This window comes from Anas platyrhynchos, chromosome 13 (assembly GCF_047663525.1).
Source record: "Anas platyrhynchos isolate ZD024472 breed Pekin duck chromosome 13, IASCAAS_PekinDuck_T2T, whole genome shotgun sequence".
Lineage (NCBI taxonomy): Eukaryota > Metazoa > Chordata > Aves > Anseriformes > Anatidae > Anas > Anas platyrhynchos.
The window spans coordinates 16,316,477-16,343,631 of NC_092599.1; the positions used below are offsets into that span (position 1 = coordinate 16,316,477).

Consider the following 27,155-nt stretch of genomic DNA (forward strand, 5'->3'; position numbering starts at 1 on the left):
CGGGACCGCCCCCTTCAGCCCACCCCCGCGCGGCGCCTGTTGGTTTGGCCCAACTCTCGGGGAGTGTTGTTTTGCTCCTCTGCTATTCACAAACACCTTTTGCGCTCAGTTCTTTGCGCAAGCGCCCTCGCCCTCTCCTCCGTTGCAGTGCTCTTACGTAAAGTGCCTAAGCCGCCCGTGAGGTGCGGGCAGGCGAAATGGCTGCGGCGGGGAAGGGGCGGCCGGGCCCGTGAGGGGCCGCTGGAAGCCGCGGAGCTCCGCGGCCGTGCCCTCGGCCGCCCCCCGCCCCTTGAGCTCCTGACGGGGGCCGCCGCCACCCCCGGGGCCGCCGATCTAAAATGGTGCCCGCGCCCCAGCGAGGGCCGACTTCGCCTTCGCCGGCCGCCCTGACGGGCCCGTGGGGCCCAGGGCTCCGCCTCGCCCCTCGGCAGGGGGCGCTCGGTGCCGCCGCCTTTGCCCCTGGAGGCGGGGGCCGGGAGCGCCCAGGCCTGGCCGAGACCCGGGCCCGGCCTTCCCTCAGCGCGCCCCCGGGGGGGAGCTGGGGCTGCCCCTGTGAGGGCTCTCGGGGGGCTCGCTTCTTGCCTCCCAGCTGAGCTCGCTGCTGTGTGAGGAACGGGCACGGAGACGTTCGCTCTTTCGGTCTGGGGATGGGCCCAGTTACACAGAGCCCCGATCCCTCTGCTACAAATCTCCCCGGGCTTTCAATTTCCCCTTTTTTCCCTTATTTTTTGACCCACAGTGCAGCTCCTGCACTACTCGGTACCACCGTCTTCCCTTTTCTGCCCATCTTTGGGATAAAAGCGCTCGTGAAGGAGCTTGCTGTGCCCCGACTGGTTTGTTACGGGCACCACACGGGTAAGGCCAGCAGAGCGGTGTGCGTTCGGGTCATTGTTACACTCGTGAAGGACAGAGAAGCACAAAATAGGGGGAAAACGATGAGAACCTGGACGTGGCAACAGCAGAAGCGACACTGCCAACATCTTTCTATATTTCAAGGCCGCATTTTTAAACAACGCCCTAAATCCCCTCAGCAACACGGGAACCCCTCAGCTCCCCTCCGCCCCCTCCCGCCTCCCCCCGGTACCGCCCCTCTCTGCCGGGCCGGGGCCGGGCGGCACCAATGGCAGGCGGCCTTGTTGGGCGGCGCGCCCATTGGCTGCGTGCGCCGCGTGCGCCCGGCGCCGCTTCCTGCCATGCGGCCCGAGGTGAGCGGCGGGGCCCGGCCCGGGGCCTGGGGGCGCTGCCGGGGCTGGGGGAGGCGCGGCGGGGCTCGGGGCGCCTGTGGCAGGGCTGTGGTGCCCCTGTGGTGCCCCTGTGGTGCCCCTGTGGTGCCCCTGTGGTGCCCCTGTGGTGCCCCTGTGGTGCCCCTGTGGTGCCCCTGTGGTGCCTCGCTGCGGGTGGGCGGCGGCTCCTGAGCCGGCCGCAGCTCCGGCGCCCCGCGGGTGACGCTGTGGGAGCGCAGCCCCGGCTGGAGCTGAGCCCTGCGGGTGGGCTCGGCCCGCCCGGCCCTGCTGGGTCGGCGCAGGCTGCGGGGTAACCCGGGGTTCGGCTCTGTGCAGCTGCAGCGTTCGCGAATTCAGCTGCCGGGAGCTTCTGATCTATGAAATGGGTCGTTCGGAGCCATTCCCAAATAATGCAGGTTTTGTTTGCACAGCGAAGGATTCTACGCTTTTAGTGGAGGTAGCGTGGAGGCACCAGAAATTGCTGAAGAGAGCGTGGGTGCGGCAGTGGGGGCTCTCTCTGGTGTGCTTCACAGACGGGCTTGTGCCTAAACAGAGCGTTAGTGTATGGATCAGGTCGCCCTGTCAGTGCTCTTCTAATCGGCTTTTCAGCATGAAGAGAAGCAGGACTGGATGAGCTGTAGCCCATCTTGGCCGGTGTTTCAGCCTGAGTGACAGGCTCACATGAGTTCACTTCATGCAATTTCCCTAACCCATCCTCAGGTGTCGGGCTCAGCTCGAGTCGGCTTCATTTAACTTTGAAGGAATTAGAAATTGGCGCTTCACACTTTCCCAGATTTAATTTTCTGATCTTATCCCTTTAGGAGGCATTTTCTCAGTAAGAAAAGTCTGTAATTCATCAGTTTTGTTACCCATTGGATAGCTGAGTTGAACCAGGTCATTATCAGCATGTTCTGAAGAAGGTGAAAACATCAGTTTTCTGTTACCATCAAGCACAGAACTCGTGTGATGAAAACTGTGCTTTTCATTCCTTTCTGATGTAATTGCACGAACTAATTGCAGGAGAGATTAGGGAGAGCGGCCAATAGGGTGGTAACTTGATGTCCTTTTTAGGCAGAAAAAAAAAGTTGCTCCAAATAGAAGCGTGTTCTTGTATTTCCAGCTGTGCAGGGGTTTATGTGAAGGGCTGGTTGGAATAGAACACTATTACTCAGTTTTAAAAAGTTTTAAAGGTAGTTGAACAGGATTTATTTTTTTTTTCTCCACCTGTTCTTAGGTCGTTGGTTAGTGTTGCAGTTTTGTTCTGTATGTAAGGCATAACAACTTGCTGGCAAAGGATTCTCATCAGCAACATTCGGTCTGTAGCTCAGCATTCTGCTCCCAGGCAGCCAGCTTTTCATTTTAAACTTCCATTTCTGGAAAGGATGGAGAGAATGGTTATATTGATTAACAAATGATCAGTTCACAAGTTTGTTATCTCAGAAATTGCCTTGCTTCGAATATCACGACTTAAAAAGACAGGAAACGAGAGGGTCTAATTCTGTGTGAATGTGAAGTAACGCGTTCTTTAACTCTGGGGAAGGCGTTTGTAGATGGAGAAAGGAGGCCTCTAGTCTGTGGAGGGAAGGAAGGTCATGCACAAGTCTACACAATAGTTTGTGGAAGAAGGTGGTTGGAACAGAGGTAAGAGACCGATCATAAGCCTCAGAAGGTTGGGAGACTGCTTATATAGGATGCGGTGCGTTCATTTCATTTAACTGCCTGTCACAGTATCTGACGTGTGCTTTTAGTTTGTGAGTACTCAGTTTTCCAAGCAACAAAGTCAGTAATGTTTTGAAATCTCCTTTGTGCTGATTATCCGTCCATACATGTTTTATGTTGTCAAGTGCATTTCTCAAATCTTGGTTCACACGTAGTAGGATTTTTATTGATTCTTTCTTGAGTAATTAAATATTTGCTATTGATTTTAATACCCCCAAAACCATATTCTAACTTGCTTGCATGGTTTTAATACTTGTTTTTTTCTTTTCCTTCTAGATAAGAAGCTCAGCAAAAGTTTGAGACTGCTGCAGTACAATCTGTAAACTTTGATGCCTTTCCTATTGAATGTTACTATCTTGTAGAAAAGTGAGTGCCCTTTAATTCTTCAGTGGTGCATTGCCTTAACCCTGAGCTTTTTTTCTCAGCAGAAAATGAACAAAGAAACAAGAATACAAAAAAATGCCCACCACCAACAAACAAACAAAAACCAGGAAAACAACAACCAACCCTTGTGCTTACTAATCTGTATGTAAATCTGGAGTCTTGCTTGAAAGTGGTGTGTCATTGAGCACCTCCCCTATGAAGACAGGCTGAGGGAGCTGGGATTGTTCAGCCTGGAGGAGAGAAGGCTTGGGGAGACCTTATAACAACTTTCCAATACCTAAAGGGGGCCTATGAGATGGCTGGGGAGGGATTCTGTAAGGGGGTGTACTGATAGGACAAGGGCTAACAGCTTTGAACTGAGAGAGGGTAGATTTGGATGAGATAATCGGAAGAAATTCTTTCCCCAGAGGGTGGTGAGGCCCTGGCCCAGGCTGCCCAGAGGAGCTGTGGCTGCCCCATCCCTGGCAGTGCCCAAGGCCAGGCTGGATGGGGCTGGGGGCAGCCTGGGCTGGGGGCAGGGGGCCCTGCCCATGGCAAGGGGGTTGGGATGGGGTGGGCTTTGGAGTCCCTTCATGCTTTGGATATGTTGAATTATTCGTGCATCAGTGTGTGAACTGATGTTTTTCCTGAACACTGAAGTCTTAATTTAACTTGTTGCTCAGCTGAGACGTACATGAGTTTTAAATTGGGTTTGTCTTTTAAGTCAATCTGTCTAAAATTGCGTCCTGTAACTAGGAACAAAAATGTGTGGTAGTGACTAACTTGCATGTTAACTATCATCAGTATTTTTTTTTCCCCCTAATTTTGACTTAATAAACTTTGCTTGTACTGTTGGGAGGTGTGTGTATAAGTTTGTGGCCTGTGGTTGCTGGACACTGGTTTGTGCGTGCAGTGCGCCAGTTGGTAGAAAGGGGCCAAAAGTGATACTGTGACTTACGCATGGAGTCTGTGATATGTGAGCAGCTTCCATAGCCCGGTCGCAGTTACAGACCGAACCTTTAATATGTATTTAATTTATTAGATTATGGGGTGCTGACAGCTGGGCCAGTTCTCAAAACCTGTATGGTTATCGCTCAACTTCACCGGTGGAGCTTGATGCAAGTAAAATCTGCAGATCCTCTGGAAGTTAGAACTTTTAGAGGATGCACAGCAGAGGTCCTTGAGCCTTGTCCTTAGCTGTTTGTTCAAATTCTTCTCCCCGTGTTCATCTTCTGTTGTCGCATGTTTCAGTGATGCCATGTGAAGTCTAAGCTCGTTTTAGGTGTTCCTGAGAATGATGGACTAAGGAGAAAAAGGATGGTATAAGTCTTTGAAAACATAAATGCTAGGAATAGATGTACAGTGAAAAGCAGCTTCCTTTTAACTAATTTATTTAGTTCCTGTACTAGTTCAAAAATTGATGATGAAAGGCCAGTTTGGACATGAAAATTAAAAATTTTGAACAACAAAAAAAGGGAAAAAAAAACAAACAACAACCAAACCCAACCACCAACAAAAAAAACCCTGCAGCCAAAAATAATTCACCCTGTGACTATTTTCTATGGAAGCAAAAAGAAAAGCATATTACAAAAATGACTAGTTTAGTGAGTGGAGAATGCTTTTCCTGTTACAAAACTGTGGTGTTAATCTATCAAAATTATTATTATTGTTTATTATTATTTAGAATATAGAGCTTGCTTTCATGTTGATGCTGAGTCAGTCTCTTTGGAAAAACAAAGATGTGGCATGTTGATTTGGATTTGCAAAATAGTTGCATTTGAGGTCATTTTTTCCCTTCACTTCTTTTAAATGTGTGTTTTCTTTGCTTGGTTCTTGCTGGGAAAGAATGGTTCAACAAGTTCCAGAAAACATCTCTTTCCCAAATGAGGAAGAGAAGATACTGGAGCTCTGGAAAAAACTGAATTGTTTCCAGGAATGCCTAAAGCAGTCGAAGAATAGACCTAGGTAAGAATCAACTAAAAGCTGTTTGTTGCAATGCAGGGTTGGCTTAGCTGTAATTACTTTTTTTTGGCCCCAATTCTCTTTGGAGATAGCAATCTTGGCTAATGTGCTCATGTCAGTTACCATTTATATTTCAGTGTATGAAGAATCAACAGTATACTAGTAGTAGTAATAAAACAGTAGCTTCCTGCTCAGGAAGTTTATAAAATAAATCTCTAGGTAAGAAAGGACAACTCCCATGTCTGCCAGCTGTGGAGCAGCCTGCTGACGTTTTCAGTAGTAACTGTGGTAGAACTGGCAATCAGGACCTGAAGGAGTTGAGATAATGCCTTTATTTCCTCTGCCAACATAATGCTTGTGTTGGCTGCTAACAGCAGAGCGAGAAATTGATGTTGCCCTGGTAAGACATAGGAAGCACAGATACAGTTACCCTGTTTGATTTGATGCTGAAGTTCAATTTAGTTAAGAATGTTGTTTTGTGTTCCAGGTTTAACTTCTATGATGGCCCTCCGTTTGCTACTGGGCTACCACACTATGGCCATATTCTTGCAGGAACCATTAAAGACATAGTAACCAGATTCGCTCATCAGAGTGGGTTTCATGTTGACAGAAGGTTTGGCTGGGACTGCCATGGCTTACCTGTGGTATGTGTAAAAGTCTGCCTACAGATATGTCTGTTGGTTCCTCTTTCCATGGTGTTTCCTGCTCATCAGTCATGTTTATGTTGCTCTTACGCCTGGCATGGTTGCTAAAAGAGAAATAGAAGTTATTTGTCCAGTGTATTGCTCTGGCCTTTGTGTTCTAGCTCCTGCTGCTTTCTGCTGATCATATGCCCTTCTCCAGGCACTCTGTTACTTACTGTAATCATGTATTTATTTGGTATCTATTTCAGAAACCTTATTATTCCTTTTCTTAAGATGCTAAAGACGTATTCACACTGAGGCTATCCTTTAAAATGTCTGCTTATTTCAGGTGTAGTACTCAATGAAGATTCAGAAGGATAGAGACCCTTCAGCCCATATAATGCATAGAACATTAACTAGAGAAATTATGTGAAAGATTTTGACAGCAGGGTGATTTTTCCTGTTTTTTTTCCTCAATGCTCCCAGGAATATGAGATTGACAAGACCTTAGGTATCAAAGGGCCAGAAGATGTGGCAAAGATGGGCATCGCAGAGTACAACAACCAGTGCAGAGGAATTGTGATGAGGTACTCGAAGGAATGGGAGGTAAGTGAAGGCTCAGTGTGCGTTCTGCTGTATGTTCCATTACAGGATGTAGAAGTCTGATTTTACTAGACCTCTCTTTATTGTGTCTCACGGTGTGGTGAAGCACAGCAGAGGGAGCACTGACTTAAAGAGCAGGTGGTTTTTATGCTGGGTGGATTGAGTCGTGATGTGGGGTTGAGAGTGTAACCTTGCAACATTTTGCAGACCAAAGAGGGGAGGCAGCCTCAGTGAGGAGGATTTCTGGCTTAAGGTTTTGAAAGGGGTAGGTCCTCAGAATGTGGATGGCATATGAGAGTCACATAGTGGTCCCTTGGTATAAGAGACTGTTTGCAATGACTTCCTCTTCAGAGGTGGATGGAAAGAAGCAACTGCTCTTTGCTCTACAGATGTGGTGGTGGGAGTCAACTTCTTAAAGAATTGAACATTACAAAGAGAGACTATACTAACTTGTCCGGATTTCCAGTGTGGTATTGTGATTGGTTTATTCAGAAAACTCGTTTGGCTTCATCTGTATAAATTGTTCTGCTGGGGTGAACTTTATCCTTCTGTTTGGTTACATGCATAAATCCCATGTCCTTAACTACACTGTTCTTTATTGGTGATCCTGAAAGGGGAACATAAGGAAAACGTTGTGTTTCAGAACAGGAGGACTGCTGTAATGTCAGGAGGTTATCTGAACGTAACCTGGAGCAGCTCAAAGTGTCTAGCTAAACAGATACACTGAACAAATTGTCTCTTCCTTTGTGTCTTCTTCTGTATAGAAAATTGAAAGTGAAGTCTGACTTGAATTGTTTTCAAGTGGAGCAAATAAAAGCAATGCACACTAACATCTCTTGGCTTTTCTGGTCCCCACTTTGTTACTGACAGTGTTACTGTCAGAGTGTAGGAATAGTTTCTATTTCTGGAACAGCAGAAGTTCTAGCATCTCATTTTTGGGTCAGAATTGGTGTGGGTAGACCCTCACTTTTCCAAGAGAGTCTTGGTGTAAACTTTGCAATCCATGAAAATAGTGAAGGAGAGAGCATTGGTCTTATAGACTCCCTTTATGTTAGAGAGCTGTTCTAAGTAGTTGGGTTTGATATTTTCTTGGATGCATGGTTTTATTTGTAGCTCTTGATAGTATTTGTTCTGTACATAGGACCTGGTACTTCTTCTTTTTGTCCTTAGTATGTTTTTCTTTCTGTATGTATGTTTATAATAGTTATGAATGGGAAAGAGGAGGTATGCATGAAAGCAGTTATAGTGGGCCAGAATAAAGTATGTTTAACCCATTTGTATTTGCTACTAGTCTGGTATGGATGTGAAGTGATGACCTTTTTCTTTGTGGCTTTGTGGAGCTAAGGCACAGCCCAGGTGCTTTTCCTGGCTGTGCCACAGTGACAGCAGGTGATAGCAAGTGCCCACAGATGAGGGGAAGAAGGGATCAGACTTTTTCATCTTGCAGCGAGCATAGGGCCTTTCTAGTTTGAAGAACTGTAATTCCTCTATAAAATTGAGGCTTACAGTAAACCTTTATCTTCACCATTACTTGTTTCTTTTACCAGGCATAATAATCCTTTTTTTTTTTTCTTCCCATGATCCAGAGGCTGGTCTACTTTGTTATGTTATGTGCTCTCTAGTCCTGCTCTATTCCTTTTGATTGAAATATACATTGTGACAGTGTTAGGAGAGGAATTCCCAAAATTGCTCCAGGAAATAGTGTTTATTTTCTGTCCGGAGCAGCTAAAAAAGTTAAAACATTGTGAAAAAGTTCCTTGGATGCATGAGATCTTTGAGACCAAATATAATACTCCAACTTCTTGGATCCTTGTAGTGATCAGCTGTAGGCTTTGGATCTTAATAGTGGAATGTCAGAGTGGCTTAAAAGAAAAAACCTACATATTTTAGGAACTCAGGTATGCTGTGAAACTATAGAAGTGAGAGAAATCATCGGCTCTCATCACTCTACCAGTTTGCCATTCAGCCTGACCTGCATGTAACAGTATCAGGAGAGGTGTTTCTGGGCTCAGTTATTCGTAGAGCTGACAGTTCAAAAATTGCAAATTGGGAAAGTAGCCTGTCCCAGGTGGACTCCATAGCTAGCTTACTACTCATTAGTTTTCGTATCCTGTGCCAGTGGGCCTGAACACATCTGTCCTGAGACAGGGGCTAGTGCCTGTCAGTGTTGTGATCTCTGGTAGCCCTTTCATACCTTTGGGAAGTCAAGGAAGGCAGTTGGCCCTGAAAACATTTTTGGTAACTTCTTGTGACATACCAATTTCTTTCATAATTTCCTTGTCTTCTACACACATCATGTTTTGGTAAAACTGAAAGCTGACAGACGGTGTTCCAGGTTTCACTGTCTCTGGAACCAGTAGCTTTAAAAAGGGAAAACAAGACCCCTGTAATCAGTAGCAATTCTCAGGTGTTTGAACCACAGCTGAACCTTGAAAATGCATTTCTGTTCCACCACTATTTCTATTTAGTAGTGTCAAACCTATTTGACTATTCTGTGGTCTTGAATCTAAACAGTTATGGTCTCATTCTTTGGTTGTCTTTGTTTAAATACATTGTTTTGAGCTATATCAGGCTTAAACATTTCATAGAACCGTTAAGTGTTTTGCTGATATGGGACAAACGCTGCACTCCTAAAATAAAGCTTTTTACAGAATAAGTAGTGGAAATGCACTGTGATCTTTAATGTTAAGATGTCTCTTAATCTGATTTCTTAACAGTTCAATGTAACCAGATTAGGACGTTGGATTGATTTTGAAAATGACTATAAAACTCTTTATCCTGAGTTCATGGAGTCTGTGTGGTAAGTTAACTCGCATGCTCTACGAATGTAAAATGTTAAGAAGGCTTCAGTTACTGTAACCGGTATTGATCCATATGTCACGAGAACTGTTTTGAAATGTGCCAAGTTCAGATAAACAGTGGGAAAAATACAGAAGGCGAAGGGGGTGTGAAATCTCTTGATGCCTGTTTGAGGGAATTAATTGAACTGCTTTTTCTTTGAGGATAGTAGGGATTTTCAAACTAAAGTAAGTATGGGCAAAATAAAATAAGTATTTCAAAAATAAGTATGAACAAGACTACTCTTATTCAGCCCTGAAGTTGTACTACTCCATGTCAACCTCAAAGCAGTTCTGGTGACATATGGATGAATGTGTTCCTTGCTCCATTTAGGAAGTTCTCTCTAACTTCTTGATTTTCTTCACAGTGTTAACTTTAAACTCTGTTCAGTAAACCCCCTTCTTTAAGCTTGAACTTAGAGTCTCGGAATCTGCTGTTAGATGTTCTTGGCAGTATAATTTGACAGCTGTCTGGGACTCCTGTTGCAGAGCTAACTTCAGGAATTTTGGCAACATTTTCAGAATGACTGTTGGAATTCTAAAAGACAAGATGACCTTTGAGGTTGAGGAAAAACAAACTGAGCTGATACAGTGGAAAACTGGCAACAATGAGTACTTCAGGTGCTAGAGTTACAAGGTGAATTATGGGGAAAGGTTTGGCTGAGTGTATGCTGACAAAAAGCCATTGAAAAGTAAATTATATGTATAATAAACTATTATTGATATTCTTTAGTTTTATTAATAACCTTTCTTTATAGAGCTGTGTAGTTGGTTTCATATGTAATTAAATGGTTCGTATAGGTATGATAAAAGATTGATAAAACTTCCAGATGGCTCTGGAACAATTACAGAGGACTGAAGTACCAGTGAATTTTTGATGAGCATTGCAGGGATAATAGGAAGGAAGTAGATGTAAAACTAGTTTAGCTGAAGAAACCCTACTTAATGATAAAGCTAAGACTGACAAGAAAGCCAAGGCTGGCAAGAAACCTACCTCTTGTAAGATTATTTGGATCCAGACTTTGCATCTGAAATCTCTGTGATATGAGAGATTTCGGGAAGCATGTATGCAGACAGCCTTCTAATTCTGTGCTTTTTGCTTCCTGGTGCTACTTTTTTTCTGCATAATCATGTTGCAAAATATGCTTTTAAAAGGCTGTTTTAAAAAATAGGATTGCCTACAAAGTCTAGGTCTTGAAGGGACATACAGTACCATTGCCAACCTGCTCGCACAGAACAGGAGGTGGAACCACTGGTGTTTACACACAGTGGATGGAGGAGGGAAATGAAAAAGGAATGCAGGAAGCCTGCCCCAAGGCTAAGGGAGATAAGGCTTGGAGAGCACTCTAGTTACAGTAGTGCTTTTGACAACATCATGTAAATTTTTCTAAAGGAAGTCAGGTGGTTACCAACACAATCAGCAAACTGAAAATCTGTGTCATTCAAGATGCATTTTGTCTATTAGGATTATTCATTTGAATGGTAGATTCAAGTGCACTTCTTAAAACTGATCTGTTTTAATGAGTTTTTTCATTTAAACAAATTTAAAAAATTTGTAATATTTTAGTGCCTGGATAAGTATGGAACAGAAGCTGCAGATTAATTTCTGCACTGACTGAAATCTGGTGACCGTATTGACCCGTCTAGTGTTTTTCTTGCTATGTTCTGCCTGTGGAACTAGAATACTGCTCTTAGACACACAAAAAAAAAACACACTGATATAACAGCAGTAAGCATGGCAACCATGGATTTTTTGTGGTTAAAATGTGGTAAGGATTTTGTCTTCAGTCTTTCCATCATTTAAACCTATATGGTTAAGTTAATTTTTTGGTTCTAACTCTTCCTGGGGCTGGCCGTTCCACAGTGGGCTCAAGTAGAATTTCTGTTGTTCTGTGAAATGTAATGGGTTTGTGTAATATTTGTACAGCTCATAAGACAGATGCAGTGGAATTGAGAGCAACTTGATATGACTTTAAATTTTTTACTGACCTCAGATTGGTCTGAGAAGTGTATGAGCTTTGAAGAAAGAACAGGAACTTCTAAACTTTTCAGGCTTTCAGGTTTTCAGGCTTGTAGATAGTTTGCATCTCGAGAACAGTTCTCTCTGGCCATTGAAGAGGAAAAAGTCAGAAGTGTCAAGGAGAGGAGGGGAGAGCTCAGTGGTCAGAACTGAGGCATGTTTCGGATCTGATGATTTGCAATGTTTTTTTTTGACCTTTGTGCACGTAGGTTTTGTTAATCAGCTTTCTATTTCCATCTAGTGGCTAAAATTACCCTTTGCAGTTTGAACATAAATCAGTTTTAAAAACAGTTGAAAGCTTCGTGTGTGTTTCTGAAAGACTTGCTTGTACAGTGGAAAACCACACAATGCTCATGCCACTCTGGTGACAGAAACATTTGCTATCTGCTTTTGTGCTCTAAGGAGTTCTTTAACCCTTTTGCAATATTACAAGCAAATGGGTGAGAGGAAAAAAGAAAAAATCATACCTAGTTACAACAGAAAGTGAGTACTTGATGGGATTGAGATAATGGTTATGCTGTATACCGTGAACACGCAGCATGGGGCTCCTGTCAGTGACAGGGCTTTTTTTTCCTCCACCTGAACCATCTCAGTTACTGCAGTTTGTTTCCCCGTTAGGGTTGTTGTTTAGAGAGGACCTCAGATTTCTTCCTTGACAGAAGTGGCCTTTGGCCTCGCTGCCCTTTGATGTTCTGTAAGTGTCAGGCTCGGGGTGCCCCTGTCTTGCTCCTGTGCTACAGCCGAAGAGGTTCTAGGTAGCTCTCAAAACTGGAACCTTTGCCTTGGGTTGCCTGGCTGTTGTACCACTGCTCACTACGTGTAGCTTTGCTTTCCTTTTGGCCTGAGGTTTTTCCATACCGTTGAGCCATTACTAAATGTCATTGTCCAGCTGCCCTTGGTGTGAGGATGCATGTAACTGGAATGTCGTGACCCTGTTTTTTCCCCCCTCTTGTGTAAGTCGTACAAGTTGTTTTCTGACTTTATTTTTTTCTGCGTAGGGAACTCATCCAGCACTAAAACAGAATGACTTCAAAACAACAAATCTATGGGTCCTCATAGGAACCACTGCTGTAATTTGTGTATTCCATGACATTTCAGTGATTTGCTACAGGGATAGTGTTCACAAGGAAGAAGTCTGCTTTGTACATTTTTCTAGTATTTGAGTTCTTTTCACACTTAATTTCTTCCATGCATTTAGTTCTCTAGTTCCAAGGTGGTGGTGATCATACCATGACAGTCCTTATTTCATCTCCTTTTATTTTAAAGGAGGAATGGTCTGAGCTCCTGCTTAGTTAGATGATCTTTGGGGTAAGTCTAGCATTAGTTTTGCATATTTTTATTTTCTGTTATAAGTGCATTTTTCACTTCTGACATAATCCAGAATCATTCGGTGCACTGATAGGAAGATTACAGCAGGAAATGTCCTTATTTATGCTAGTTGAGAGCCTGGAGGGTAGAGCTGGAGCAAAATGAGCTCTGTATGCTGGGATTTTAAAGCTTTCCCTCCTAGTTGGACATAAGACTTGATGATACCGTACTTAAAAAATCGTGGGCCCCAGAATAAATGCTTCTTCTGTCTGTCATATGAAGGTGTCTTATAAAGATATTATTCTAAAGATAGGCTTTCTGTGTTTGGTATTGGACTGAGCGCTCCTCTTATAGTTATGCTTTCTTGATTCGTGTCCAGTATTGTTTCAGTACTCCTTTTGGTTTTGCTTTTTTTCCCTGTTTTTTTCATCCCCACGTGTCTTTCTTTGATCGTTGCTTCCTTTTTATTTGATTACATCTTGTCTTTCAAGCATTGCTTGTGACTCATGGGAGAGCCTTTTCCACAGAATCTCTGCTCCTTGGGCAAGGAGTTGTAACTGCATGCATTGTGCCGTTGTGCAACAATCCCACCTAAGCATGGTTTTCACTTGGATGTGGCAGATGCCAGCTTGTATCGTATCGATTCTGACCTGAACACCTCATGGGCCTGCGCTAATGAATGTGCCGTTAGAAACAGAGGGGTGTTGGAATGGAGTGAAACTTGGGAATCTCACAGGGAACGTTCATACCACAATTCCCCAAAGACACGATAATATCACAGCTCCCAATTTTACCTGCCATAGTCTACAGGGTGACGGTTGGCTGATAACTGGGACATGTACAGCCCAACAATATGCCTGGCTGTGTAGATCGTAACCCCTTCTGGACAATGTGATTAAGCCAAACGTGCTTACTGGAATTCTGTTATTTTTCTAATCCATCTAATGGGAGTGCAAGTGAGGCTGAAGCCGACGCGCGCGTGTGATCTCTCCGCACAGATGGGATTGGCAGCAAGCTTTATTGTGATGGCGGCTGGGGACTGGGGCCACGACGTCGGGCTGGAGCACGGCTGCTCCCGCGGCGTTGTTCAGGCCGGCTGTAGGGATTCGAGGCCCGACGTTGTAACCGGGAGCGGCTTCGTGTCCGGACTGGCCCGGTGTGGCTGCAGTGGCTGCTGCGTTCAGGCACCGAGGAATTGCTGGAGGACCCCGATGCCGTTTCGCTCTCAGAGCTGCTGCTGCTGCTGCTGCTGCTGCTGCTGCTCTGAGCACAGGGGGATGCAGCACATCTGCTCCCACGCTGTCTCCAGGGCTGGCTATGGGTATTTGTGGCCTGACGTAATGGGGAGCGGCTTCTTGCCCGGGCTCGACCCCACTGGCTGGTGGGGTGTCTGTCTTCGGGCACCATGGAGTGCCTGAAGGTACCTGGTGCTGCTTCGCAATTAGGGCTGTGAGTGCTTCTCTCAGCACTGGTCTCGTGTCCTCGGGGCTGGTTAAAGGTGTCTGGTGCCCACACTACATGTCGGCGGGTCATCCTTCACAATCTGTGCCCCGTTCTGTCAGTCACCAGGATACCTTGTAATGGCCACAGTACTGCCGGGCTGCTGGTGCCCATGCCAGTGCTGCTGTCGTGCTCCCAGGTGCCTGCGCTGTCGGTCAAGTTGGAGCAGCGCCGGTGGGTGCCTTCGGCAGCACAGGAGCGGCACAGGAGCAGCTGCCAGGGCCTGGGGAAGAAGCAAAGGGTTGTGGGTGTGAGGACAAAGCGTCTGAGGCAGGGAGTGGCTGGCACATCCCTTCTGCTCTGTCCTGCCTCCCCCAGCCTGCAGCGATGCTGAGGTCCCATGCAGAGCCCCAGATGGCTGCTGAGGCAACTCACCCCTGTCCCTCCGCCCGCTCTCTGCCTCATGGGTAATGGCATTCGCTGACAGTACAGCGCCAGCACCTTTCTCACAGCAACGCAGAGGAGTTGTTCTCCCAGGTTGGTCGTCTGCAAGAGAAGGGACAAAATTGTCCAGTCCCTGGCTGTGCACAGTGCTTGTGCCCTCGTGTCTAGAGAGCAGGGCAGAGGGATACCAACCTGAATGGGACTCAGATCCCTCGGATCCCCATATTGGACATCTCTGCACAAAACTGCATCCTGTTCCTGCAGACAGGGCACTTGATGAAGTGATTGTCTGTGTGTATGGCCATTTCCTGAAGCAGAAACACATGCGGTGAGTGGGCCCTGGTGCTGCTGAGCAGCTGCCGTGCCCGCAGGATGAGGGGAGGGCTCCTACCTGGATGCAGCGCCGGTGGAACCAGGCGTGATTGCAGGTTGGGCACACCATGGTGTGGTAGGACGTGCTGTCCCCCACAGGCTCCATGCAGATGATGCAGGTGGTGCCCTGCTCTGGAGCTGCCTGCGCTGCCTGCTGCGGGCGGTGCTCCGAGCAGAAGGACCTGGGGGGGAGAGGGAAGGGAAGGGCAAGGTGAGAAGTGCTGGGCCCGCCGTGGTTGTGGCGAGGAGGGCAGAGGAACGTGAAGGAGCCCCAGACCTCTTCAGGCTCTGGCGCTGCCTCTGGCTCTGACAGGCTGCTGGGAAGCATCAGTTTGCTCCCTCGTTGCATCTTTCTCCTACACAATTTATTGGGAGCAGGGTGGGCTCATTTTCTCCCCCAGACATAGCAAGAGACATTAGAAAGCCACCTGTAAAGGCCCCGTGTTGTGTCTCCTGTACCCAAAGCAGCCCTCAAAGAGTCAACCTGAAAGAGTCTCTTCAGCAGACCCCGTTAGTGTGCGAATGTCTCATGTCAGGGACCCCAGGAAGTGCCCCCAGAGCTGCAGGAACCCCTGGGGGGGAGCAGGCTGTGCTCAGACGATGGTTGGGTGCAGGCAGGCAGCTTGAGGACTCAGGCAGCCCTCATACAATGCAGGGTGACACACAGGGCACGGAGCCTGTGGCTGCTGCACCTCAAGGTGAACGGCCCTGCTCTCAGCAGCCCCAATAACCTCTCCAGAATTCATAGAGTCATAGAATAGCCCGAGTTGGAAGGGACCCATAAGGACCATCAAGTCCAACTCCTGGCTCCACAGAGGTCTACCCGAAAATTCAGACCATATGACAAAGAGCACAGTCCAATCACTTCTTAAACTCCGACAGGCTCGGTGCCATGACTATGTCCCTGGGGAGCCTGTTTGAGTGCACGACAACCCTCTCAGTGAAGAACCTCTTCCTGATATCCAGCCTGAACCTCTCCTGTTGCAGCTTGACCCCGCTCCCTCGGGTCCTATCACTGGTTGCTAAAGGGAAGAGATCGGTGTCTGCCCCTCCACTCCCCTCATGAGGAAGCTGTAGGCCGCCATGAGGTCCCCCCTCAGCCTCCTCTTCTCCAGGCTGAACAGGCCCAGTGCCCTCAGCCGCTCCTCATACGTCTCCCCCTCTAGGACCTTCTTTGTAGCCCTTCTCTGGACACTCTCCAACAGTTTCATGTCCTTTTTGTACTGTGGTGCCCAGAACTGCACACAGTGCTGGAGGTGAGGCTGTGCAGAGCAGAGAGGGACACCTCCCTCGACCGTGCTTGGTGCACCCCAGGGTATGGTAGGCTCACCTGGCTGCCAGTATTTGAGTGTTTGAATATTGCATTGGCTAATTCAGTAGCTTTTGGAAGCCCAAGTTCGCTTTGTGATGTTCACACGTTGTGTATATGACTGTGATCAATGTTGTAGTATGCTCCAGTTTCTAGGATGTTACACCTGGTGAGTGTAACTTGGGGTCTTGGGTACTCACTGGGTCAGAGCGGTTGTCATCCCCTCATGGCACCTAAGGGACAATAAATGTTTGTTTCCCGTTTGTCATTCTGTTTAGAAGTTGGCAATCTTTCACCTTTAGGGAGCAGGATCTGTGTTAACAAAGACTGAGACATGCACCTGGAGCTCCTTTTTCCCAAACCTTATTTTTCTTCCGTGAAGTAGAGTAAGTGTTGCATAGCTGAGAGGATACAACTGAATTGGCATTGCGTTTGAGGAGAATTGTGCCCGAATTAAGGGAACGTTCCTTGATCTCTGATCTTTTTGGGGTAAACCTTTTCTGCTTGTCAGCAGAAAGGAGCTCTGTGGTTTTGTAATTTTTTTTTTCTTTTCAGAGGGAGGTCAGTTTCAGTTTTGGTGTATCATTCTAGAGTCCCTTTCTTGCAAATTGCCAGTGTTTTGCTATCAAAGGGATTTAAAGAGATTTTGGTAAGTTACTTTCTGAAGTCCTGTGTTGAATTGTTAAGCAAAATGTGCTGTCTGTAACAGGTAAGGGACTCCTGTTAGACGTAGGGTAGTCTCCAGCAGTTGCTTTGTTTTAAGAGGGCAGTGCTGCTAGCAGAAAGGTCTTTGACAGTTGTCATCTGTGCACTTCTCATGATCGCACAGGAACTGATCTCAAGGGCTTTTTATTGAGGAAACCAATTATGTGGTTTTCAAGATAACAGCTGTTTTTATGGTGATAACGAGGGCTATTACATCAAGCAGAAGTCTCAACTTCATAATTCTCACTGCTTTGTTGGAATAGTTTTCTGAAAGGAGCAGTTCTGGTCAGCTGTAAACGTGTGATTTGAATTCGGTGGTTAGAATGCTCACCAGCTCGTCTGGCTTCAGAAAAACCGGGGTGCTCTTGGTTTGCAGCGAGTCAGAATGGCCGCAAGAGGGAGATGCTGGCTTGGATTTGTAACTTTGCAGCTCCATCTAGCGTTCACCTTGTCTGAAGCTTACATATTTACAGCTGAATTAAATATTCAGTGTTTCACTAAGGAGTTTTCTTCTATGCTGGTAGTAGGCAGTGTTCTTTAGAAAGTGAAGCTAAAGTGAAGCTTTTTTTTCCCCTGTAGATATTTTAGTTAACTGTTTTTGAAAGGCAAGTAGAACACCTTCAGTATAAATGCTGTCGCTTGTCACACTCTGCATTAATTAGGCTCCGAGGTGGTAAGCATACATTTAAATTTTAACTTGCATAAAAACTTCTACAGTTAGCCAGCTGAAATGTATATGCAGAAAGTTGATGAAACTACATTAAGAAATCTCTCTATATTTTTGAGACACTTACATTTAAGTTGAAGCAGTCTCAGTTGTAAAACACATGCACTCACTGCTGTGCTTTGGATTTGAGTTAGGGTCCAGCTACAACTTGACCATTGGTGACGTTTTCTGCTTTAATAAGGTCACTTCTGAGTTGTGTGTGGAAGGTAAGCCACCTCTGTTGGAGTGCACAGCTCTGAAAGACTTCTGGGTTTGACTCTTTCATGGTAGAACTTGATGCTGCTGAGGGTTTCTTAGACTTTTATTAATCTTAGAGTTTGGGTTCTGTAACTTTCCTCATGTTAGTGACCACTCATAAAAAATATATTTCTTTTACTAGAGGCCCATCTGGTTGCATTGCACATCTTCTTGATATGATAACAGGCTGATCAGTATCTTTTGATATTCTTCTTTCAGGCTGTAGATGGAAATCAGTGCAGTAGTCTTCCTTTGTTTTGCGTCAAAGATTATGCATTCAAACATCGAAGACAAAACACTGACTTAAATACAGGCCCAGGTTCTCAAGCATAAAGTGACACAGCCTGCAGGAAAAAGCATTGCTTGCCAAGATGGGGTTGGTTGCTTAGCAATGGGCTATTTATCTGGAAAGGGACACAGAAAAGTGATTAGGATGGTTTGAAAATATTCAAGTAAAAAGAGCTTTTAAAGTCAGCACTCTAACAATTTGCACGTGGCATCTGAAATGAACGGATTCTGCAGAAACTTGGATCTGTAGTTGAGTTTGGCATGATAGACTTGCCCTCTCCTGCCTTACTTGTAAGGTAACCAACCTGCAGACAACACCACTGGACGTGTAGGTCAGTGAGAACTGATGAGCTGATTTATGTGGGTGATCGTTTAGCAAACCCTGTGTTGTTCAGATACAAAGAAACATAGGGTTTTGTCCATCACGTGGGCATATGATGAGTTGCAATGTAAAGTACCTTACTCTTCCAGCTACAGTTCATCTTGAGCATTGACTCAATGTTACAATATTAAGTAGTTTCTTCATTAATTTGAGAAGACACAAGGATTCATGTACACCACAGGCCATATTGAAGATGGCATAAAGGAGTTAAAGATTGGCGTGAGAATGATCTTGGACTGGAACAGAGAGAGAGATGAGCTACCAGAGGAGAACATTAATGTAACTTGTGGCACCATAAAACTGTGTTCAACACTTTGCATGCTGAGCTGTGTTCTCTTGTGGAAAATGATCTTGGGATTGTCAGGATTTACTCAGAGGGGGAAGCGGTCATCTGTAGCTGATGTCTGATCTGTTTTTTAGCACTGGCTGATGTTGTAGGTGCTCCAGATGATGTGACGAGTGAGCAGCTGTGTCACAACACATCTCTGAAAATTATGTCTGACTTCAGCCTTGTTAAAGAAATTTCAGATTGTTGTTATATTCAGGAAATTTGAGAGAGATTATTCAGCAATACTTATTTGTGTTCCATCTGAATATTTCTCTGTTCTGTGAAGTCAGCACACAGAAAACCAAGGTGTTAGAATCAGGTAAAACTAAGTATTCACCAATAATACAGTCACAGTGAATTTCTTTTTGACTTAGAAATACTGCCTTTAGTTGATGATTGGTTAAAAATGTGTCTTTCAGAACAGCACTCCAGCTAGAGCAGAACCACGCTTTGCAGTTGCTCTATTAAATTTGAAACTCCAAGTGTTATTTCATGTTTCTTGTTTACTTCCAGGTGGGTTTTCAAGCAGCTGTATGACAAAGGACTAGTATATAGGGGTGTTAAGGTCATGCCTTTCTCAACTGCATGCAACACCCCACTGTCCAACTTCGAGTCCCATCAGAATTACAAGGTCAGTATATGTGTACATGGTGCGTTGCAGTTTAGTCTCTAGTATCCTCAACTTGGATTTGTAAGGCTTTAGTATTTTTTTGCTTGGTACATAAGCATGTTATACTCTGAGCTGATAGCGGGGAAAAAAAAAAAAAAGAAAAAGGCTGTTTTGTTGAGTTTAGCTGTGTTTGTTTGGATTATGCGATCTTTTCATTCTTCCTTCTTCTTGGTTACTACTTACAGGTATTTGAGGCATATACTTTGTTTTACTCTGCCAAATTACTCTCATTTCCTCTTTTGGCTTTCAAGATGAATATTGCACTTGTGCTGGGATTTTATTGTAAGTACTTGCAGGAAAGCTGTAGCATTCCCTGGCTGTGCAGATCTGAAAAGAGGAAGGGTCTTTGCAAAGTTGAAATCTCTCATGGGAGGATTAGTAAGAATTAGTAAGATTAGTAAGAATTATCAAAGATCATGTTTGGTTGTAGCTCAGTGCTATTATAGGTCTTGTAAGTATTGTTAACTCAGATTGGTAAATTCAACATAATGTTTTTCTTAATACAAACCAAACAATACCATGCATTTTTAAGATGATCCCTTGAAATGAATGACTAGATGCAGCTTTTATTAGCAGCAAACATGTTACCACATGCATGAAAGCAGAAATTCTGTCCCAGTTTTCCAATTTTCATTTTAGTTTGTGGACACAAGTTTTGCATTCTCTACTATCCCCACCCAGGTCTCCATGTCCTTGTATCATAAATCTTTACTTACGTTGTTACAGCAGAAAGCTAGCACAAATTGTACATCTGGTCTTCTTTACATCTTGCCTAACAAAGGCCAATTTGCTGGCCAGAAATAGTGTTTCTGAAAAAAAAATGTTTAAATGAACTTTTATAATGCTGTCCACAGATACTAGTGCTTTCTATATTTCAGAGGAGCAATTGACCATATTGAAGAACAAAGGCTCTTGTGATTTGGAAGTGTCACCTACAAAGATATCTTGTTATTTTGTGATTGTTTGATGACTGAAATAGTTAATAAATACAAGCAAAGTAATCTACATTTCATATAGGCTCAGATTAATGAGCTTTCTTTGTAACAAAGACTATTTTTGTGTGCCCTTCTTCCATAGAACAACGCTCTCTTTTCTTCTCGTATCTTAATAAAATACTTAGATGCTATTTCTTACTCTAGAACGAGTAGAGTGTGGGCTTACATATGCTGCTGTGCCACTTCATGTGAAAGAGATCTTTTTATCTGTTTGAGGTGGTATTTTGGAGATTGGATCATTACGAGCCTGTGAGCTGGTATGATTTATTCTTGGCAAGACCTGTCATTTCTGGGTGTAAGGCAGCTGTTATCTTTCTTGATGTGAAAAGCAGGCTTTGGCTTCTGTTGATTGATCCGATGAGAAATAGGACACAGGAAACACGTTTAGAAATTGACTTTGGTGTCTGATGTAGACTTGAGTAAACTTTGTCAGTATCTTGTATTACGTGCAAGTGAAGAGGTGTTGTCTTCAACTTAAAGCAGGTACAACTTTGTAAATAAAAGTATTGAACAATGTCCTTTTTTGGAAGCTTGGGTGTTTTTTTATTGCTTTCCAGATGTAATTATCTGCCAGATCAACTTAGTGCTTCAGAAAAGGTGAATGATCCTACAGTGCTGTTTCTCAGTTGTTAGAGGCAGAACGGTAATGATAGCTCAGCCTTTGCTCGCATCAAGCGCAGTACAAGAGTTATGTAATATTTATGTTTTACTGTTGACTGCACCAGATGTTCACAGAAAATTCCCTCTGGAACAGCCCTTAGCTCAGACATAAATAGCTGCCTGTCCCGTGATGCAATTAACTGTTCCGTGGTGCTGGACAGAAACCAGAGTGCCCTGCACCAGAAATGATGAGGGATAGGACCTGTTTGTATGTTTAGGGCCTGTGCATATGACATTCATTTTCTATTTGGCACTTAATAATAAAAATTTCACATGTACAAGATTAGACTTGCTTTTCAGTCTATTTTCTCTAATATGTGACAGACAGTGACCAACTAGGGTTGTTTTTGTCTGAAAGAAAAAATTGTTTTCAGGGGATTCTTTTGAACCATTTGAAGACAAAATTTGATAGAGCAGCTGCTAAAGGTCTTCTTCCCTGATGCTTTAACTCTTATAAGTATTGATGTACTTGTGTTTTTAAGCACTCAAAGCTTCTATTTTTTGTTCCTAACAATGGTTTCTTAGTAAGATATTTCATCTGCAGTGATGGCTATTCCTCCTACTCCCTGACTCTAGAGGAAAAGATGGAAAAAGCCTTTGTGTAGCAGTAGTTGAGAAACTGCTGCTAGTTTTGACAGTTGAGATTAATTATAGACTTTTTAAAAGGGATTAGAAGAGGTACCCGAGGGAACTGGCACTCGGCTCTGTGGTGCTTTGGCAGATAATTTCCAAAATCTTGGTGCTAATGCTAACCCTTAACTCTGCGGCCTTGTCAGGCTGATAGTTTCCACTGATATAATGGGAGAATGTTGGGATTGTCATCTTTTTCAAACTTTCTTATGCTGGCACTTCAACTTCTGTCACTGCAGAGATGAACTAGGCAAATTGCAAGATAGATTTGGGCAGATGTCAGCAATAGTAACTACTTTGACTTGCATTTTTTCACTATGACTTGCATTGAATGTGTTTTCTCGCTTTCCTTTTGACTTTATCTTGCCTGTGAAGGACGTTCAAGACCCTTCAGTGATTGTGAGCTTCCCGCTGGATGAAGATGCAAGCATCTCTCTTGTTGCTTGGACCACTACTCCTTGGACCTTACCTAGTAATCTAGCCCTTTGCGTTAACCCAGAATTGCAGTACGTAAAATTGAGAGGCAAGTGTCAAATTAAGATTGTATATAATGAACCCACTTTTCTTCAGTGCCTTTGAATACATGCATTTATTTTGTATGATAGACTGTTTTATGTTAAACTTAGTGCTTTGTTGGGACTGGATCAGTGTTATTGTAAAGAATGAGATATGTTTCCCATGTGGCTGATGGTTTCTAGCTGCTGTGCTCTTTTTATTTTCTGTTGCATACATTCTGAGGGCTGTTCCCTAATAAATATTGATAGCTGAAGTAATGAACAAGAACAAATGCTTTATTTGACCTCTTAAAATCACATTGTATTTGAAAGGCAGGAAGGTGTGGCTGGGTGTCCCTAGCTTTTTCTTTTCCCTCCTGTACTAGGGGATCAGGCTCATGAGTAAGTTACTGGTATGTTACAGCTAAACTGCAGTAACTGAACATCTTTGTTCTCTTAACCTGTAACATGTTAGATGGCTAATGGTAGTCATGTTATGGAGAAGAAAGAGGTGGAAAATAGTAGTTGATCAGCAAGACTATTTTGGGCAGTTTTATAGCTAACATACCATATTGCATAAACTGAAAGGTTTTGTAATAGTGCAAATGGGGGTAGTAAAGTGAGATTTATATAACTTTTTTTGTTTTGTTTTTATGTTCTAGATAATGCCACAGGAAAGATTTACATCTTGATGGAATCCAGGCTAATAGCCCTATACAAATCTGACACGGAATATGAGATACTGGAGAGGCAAGTACATGAATTATTTCATACTTGGTAATGTCCGGTATTTTTATAGCTCAGAAGTTAAGTGTTTCAAAAAGTTGAATTTGCTGTTGCCTAAAGACGACTTTCCCTTTGTGTTGATACTTGTGTGTATATCTTTCAAAAAAAAAAATAATAAAAGAATGGAAGTCCTGAATATAAAGCTCCAAATAGAATAAAAGTTTCATTGGATTATTGTATTGCAGCAAAAAACAAATCCTTAGTCCATTTTTCCTTCAATTTTGTTTGTTTTTCCATTGTTTTTATGAAAAACATTGTTAATTTAAAAGTCTCTAAAATTGGAAATTGTGCGAATGTGGAACAAATATAAAAAATAGTCTAAGTATTTAAAGTGAAACAGACAAGAAAAAACAAATACTGCTTCTGCAAAATTCTCTACTCCAAGTAAGTAGTTAGTGGCAGTTATGCTTTCTGATAATTACTTATTCATCTTGTTTGGATTGAAAAATATGAACTATTTAATAAATTGGATAGGGAACGCAGGTATTTTAAATTATGTAGCCCTCTTAGAATATGTGGCTTTGCTTCTTTTAAATCTTTTGTATAAAAAAAATCAATCTGATAAAAGGGTAATAATAAATATTTGACTTTATTCAATCCTGTGCAGTGGTTTTAAAGAAAAAAGCTAGAAGGTTGTGAATGACAGCCCTTCTTCATTGGCAGTAGTTATTTTTGTGGCTTTACCCCAAGCAGTTGAAAGTTTTACATCAGCATTTTTCAAATAAAAATTGTGTCATGTGCACGCATGTGAAAAGAGGCTAAGAAATTATATGTAGTAATGGAATTGTAGTGATATAGAGCTAGAGCACCTGCTTGTTTTCTACTCTTATGCTCATACTATGACAATTGAGTAATTCCTATTTGTTTTTTTTCCTTCTTTTCCTGCACTGTCCCCAAAGGTAATTGCCATCATCTGTCACATATGCTGTAGTCATTTGAGGTGGTACTCAGTTAAAAAGATGGTCTTTCAGTGCTTCTTTTCTTCACTGTGGACAGAACGCCTGATCTCCAGATTTGCTTGCTCTGTTTTTCTTTCTCCCTTCATTCATCAATAAAAAAAAACACCAAATAGTGTCAGTGTTAGGATACCACTGGAAATGTAAACATACAGTCACACAGTTACGATGCTTTTGTATTTTGTGTTTGCCAGAATGACATGGAATGACATGGGAAAGTATCAAAAGCCAACACTAAGACTTGGATCTATCTGCTTGATTGCTGTTTAAGCTAGCTAGCTTGCCTGACAAAGGAAATAATTTGGTTTACCGTGACTTATTCTTGACAAATTCATGTTGTGTGTTTAGCACTCCCTCTATTTAAACTGTTTGATCACTTAAACTTGAATCAAGTTGTTGGTCTGACTTTTTTTAGGTCCATCAGTGCCCCATTTTCCTCTTGAAGTCTAGGTACCGTGCTTCTTTCCAGTTCTTGGAAATTTCCTTAGTGTTTAGAAAAAAAATGTTTCTACCAAAAATACCCCATCTTCTATTTTGGAATGCATTTCTTAGACTTGAAAATAAGCAAGGTAGATGCATTCCATTTGTAGGTCTATTATGCTTTGCTCCTGGATTGTTCTTTTTGTGGAATTCTACAAATTAAATTTCAGTAGTGCTGCCATCATTCATTTCCTGCATCTGTGTATGCATTAAATGTGTTAGCCTTCCTTGTTGTGTTTTTCTCTTCATCAGAATTGTGGAATAATAGGGCTGTACCTGCTGTAAGACAGTCATACAGAAGTTGGTTGTATATGCTTTTATCCCTGGCTACTTGTATTTCTAACTTTTTTTTTCCCTTATCTTTTGATTTTTACATCTAGACATAGATGTAGATGTTTAGTACCTACACATAAGGCTGCTGGCAACTTGTACTCTCTTTGCAGAGTGCAATTTTTTCCTCTTTCCATATTAGTGCTACAGTCTTCTCCGACTGACGTTTTTTTTGTCATACTACAATTTTTTATGTTATGTAATAAATCATTTGTCTCAAACATGAAATGAGAGACAAGAGGTAGCTGGTAGTTGAATGGATTTTCTGAAGATTTAGATCTAAAAAGTATGTAAATTCATGGAAATGAGATTTTCCTTTTTCTACTTTTTTTTTCTCACTTTTTTTTTTTCTTCTAGTTACCTTTTAAATTTTCAAGCAGTTAGGTCCTCAAGGGAGAGAGAGATTCATGACACTTGCTCCATACCAGGTGGCAGGCTGAGGTCGTGGAATAATCTTATACTGAAAATTTCCTGTATCTGAACTTTCTATATCTGAATATCCCCAGCTTTTCTTTCAAACCCAACTTGGCTGCTTTTCTTCCCTTTTTCCTCTCAGATGCAGTTAGTGTTTCTTGTGAGAGAAAATTGGAGTAAATGTCCTTATGTAGCAAGTAGTCTCCTTATGTTTCCTTTATGTAGTAGTGGTGAATGTGAAATGAGTGATGAACATTTTCCTCCCTTTGTGTAACATTTCAGCCTATTTGCATATTAAACTCTTCATTTCTTTATACTATTTTACAGCACCTCAGCATTGTCTCCTTTTTGATTAGAGATTTCTGATCCCTTGAGAGAGAAAGATTACTATGGTGGTTTTAATCTAGCCTCTGTTATGCCAGTATAACTTAGGTTACAAGAAGGCAGGTACAAATTTTCAGCTTGAAGTTCAGGACTTTGATAAAATATTTTAGAAATCAAAAGGGAAAATAAGGAATGTGATCCACAACCCTTTGCTTTAATTTACTTAAGTAAATAAATTTTAAGTGGGAATTTCACTGTTTTTTTAAGCAGTTCCAGAGCTTGATGTTCTGTCTGAGCATTCTCACATCTTCATGGCTGAGTGCTGGGATGCTATTCTCTCATCTGATCCTGATTAAGCACCTCAAACATTCCTAAGGCTGTTTGTAATATAAAATGCTGAAACTATCCGTGAAGCTGTGGCTTAAAATAGAAATCTCCCCTTTTCCTAGTGGATATTACATATGCCAAGCTGAGGAGTCATGCTCTTTAACTTGGCATTAAATATTGATTGAGTTTCTTTTTTGTACCATGGAACAGCTTTCAAGCTGTTTCCCACTTTCAATTAGTCAAAGCTTGCATAGTTTGACCATTGTTTGGAAGATGTGGATGTAAATTAGGAAGAGTATAGGGAAAGATCACAGCTGTGACACATCTGGAGAGGTAACCCATCTATTAGATGAAGTTGTGTTTTAACTAGACTTTTTCCTGAAATGGAAGATTTAAGCCTTTTCAGGAGAGTTGTGGTCGGCGAATCACAATCCAATTATCATTTTTGCCATCTGTGGCCAAAAGCCTGAAGAGGGCCAGATCCACAGACTGGATCTCTGTCTTGCATTTCCTGTCTGGCTCGGTTCCCCAGTCAGTCCTGTCTGTATTGGATGTTTTGAGATGCCTCTGGGGAGCTTAGATGCCTAATTTTAGAATAAGGAATAAAGCATCTGAGCTATAAACACTGTAATGTTCAGAATCGTAATCTTCTGCACATAAAACTTGTAGACATTTTGGATCAGTGCTTATTTAGTTCTGTTTGAACACACTGAGCTATGGTTCCTTGTTGTTATCAACATAAAATTTGTTTTATCCAGAAGCTCCTTGCCCATAGGTTTATCAGAAATAAGTTGTTATTAATGTTTAATTTCTATGTTAATTTACAATGGTTGCCTGATTGGAAGAGCATCGGGAAGGAGTGTACCTGTTCTCTTTTAGCTGAGGTGCATTAAGATGTGTTTTTTGTGTAAGCTCAAGTTGTCAAAGAGATCTAGAAGTGGGAAGCAAACTATTTAGAAGAAACTTTCCTTACTTTATGGTGTTGAAATCTGATAGGGATTGGGAGAAAAGGAGATAGGAAAAACAGCACTGGTGCTAGCTGAGTAATTTTCAAGTTGTTAAATCTGTGTTCATTTAAGTCTTTCTCCTCAGGTTTCCTGGCATTACGCTTAAAGGCAAAAAATATAAACCACTCTTTGAATATTTCATTCAGGTAAGTAGGATGAACAAGTTCAGTATTTGACATAGTACGCAAGGAC

The 27,155-nt window shown here is 42.9% G+C and overlaps 2 protein-coding genes and 1 non-coding gene across 6 annotated transcripts in view; 2 read left to right on the plus strand and 1 right to left on the minus strand.

Annotated features, from left to right (window-relative positions):
• Positions 1–1,098: 1,098 nt before the first annotated feature.
• Positions 1,099–27,155, plus strand: part of IARS1 (isoleucyl-tRNA synthetase 1) — a 101,461-nt gene continuing 75,404 nt past the window's right edge. Inside the window, exons 1-10 of one of the 4 annotated variants that reach the window (XM_027467325.3) lie at positions 1,099–1,205; positions 3,219–3,308; positions 5,151–5,270; positions 5,755–5,911; positions 6,377–6,496; positions 9,211–9,293; positions 19,404–19,521; positions 22,221–22,368; positions 23,002–23,089; positions 27,049–27,109. In XM_027467325.3, coding sequence (XP_027323126.1) covers positions 5,152–5,270; positions 5,755–5,911; positions 6,377–6,496; positions 9,211–9,293; positions 19,404–19,521; positions 22,221–22,368; positions 23,002–23,089; positions 27,049–27,109 — 894 coding nt within the window. In that variant the 5' untranslated portion in view covers positions 1,099–1,205; positions 3,219–3,308; position 5,151. Of the gene's footprint in view, positions 1,206–1,656; positions 1,681–2,763; positions 2,865–3,218; positions 3,309–5,150; positions 5,271–5,754; positions 5,912–6,376; positions 6,497–9,210; positions 9,294–9,923; positions 9,968–19,403; positions 19,522–22,220; positions 22,369–23,001; positions 23,090–27,048; positions 27,110–27,155 lie in introns of those variants that run through there. The other 3 variants (XM_038185791.2, XM_021276421.4, XM_072044618.1) reach the window with 3 other exon arrangements.
• Positions 4,183–4,317, plus strand: LOC113845125 (small nucleolar RNA SNORA84). The gene has a single exon (XR_003500416.2). It is a non-coding gene; the product is annotated as a small nucleolar RNA SNORA84 (small nucleolar RNA).
• Positions 13,611–15,352, minus strand: LOC140003562 (uncharacterized). The gene is made up of 3 exons (XM_072044273.1): positions 14,731–15,352; positions 14,233–14,381; positions 13,611–14,172 (listed from the first exon to the last, which is right to left on the minus strand). Exons 1-3 carry the CDS (start codon positions 15,261–15,263, stop codon positions 13,676–13,678), a joined length of 1,179 nt encoding a protein of 392 aa, XP_071900374.1. The 5' UTR covers positions 15,264–15,352; the 3' UTR covers positions 13,611–13,675.

Coding starts and splice junctions, on each gene's coding strand:
- LOC140003562 (XM_072044273.1), bottom strand. CDS start 15,263: ATGCAACGAGGGAGCAAACTGATGCTTCCCAGCAGCCTGTCAGAGCCA. Junction 14,382..14,730: donor TCTGAGTCCCATTCAGGTTG/GTATCCCTCTGC, acceptor CTTCTTCCCCAG/GCCCTGGCAGCTGCTCCTGT. Junction 14,173..14,232: donor AGTACTGTGGCCATTACAAG/GTATCCTGGTGA, acceptor GCCGACATGTAG/TGTGGGCACCAGACACCTTT.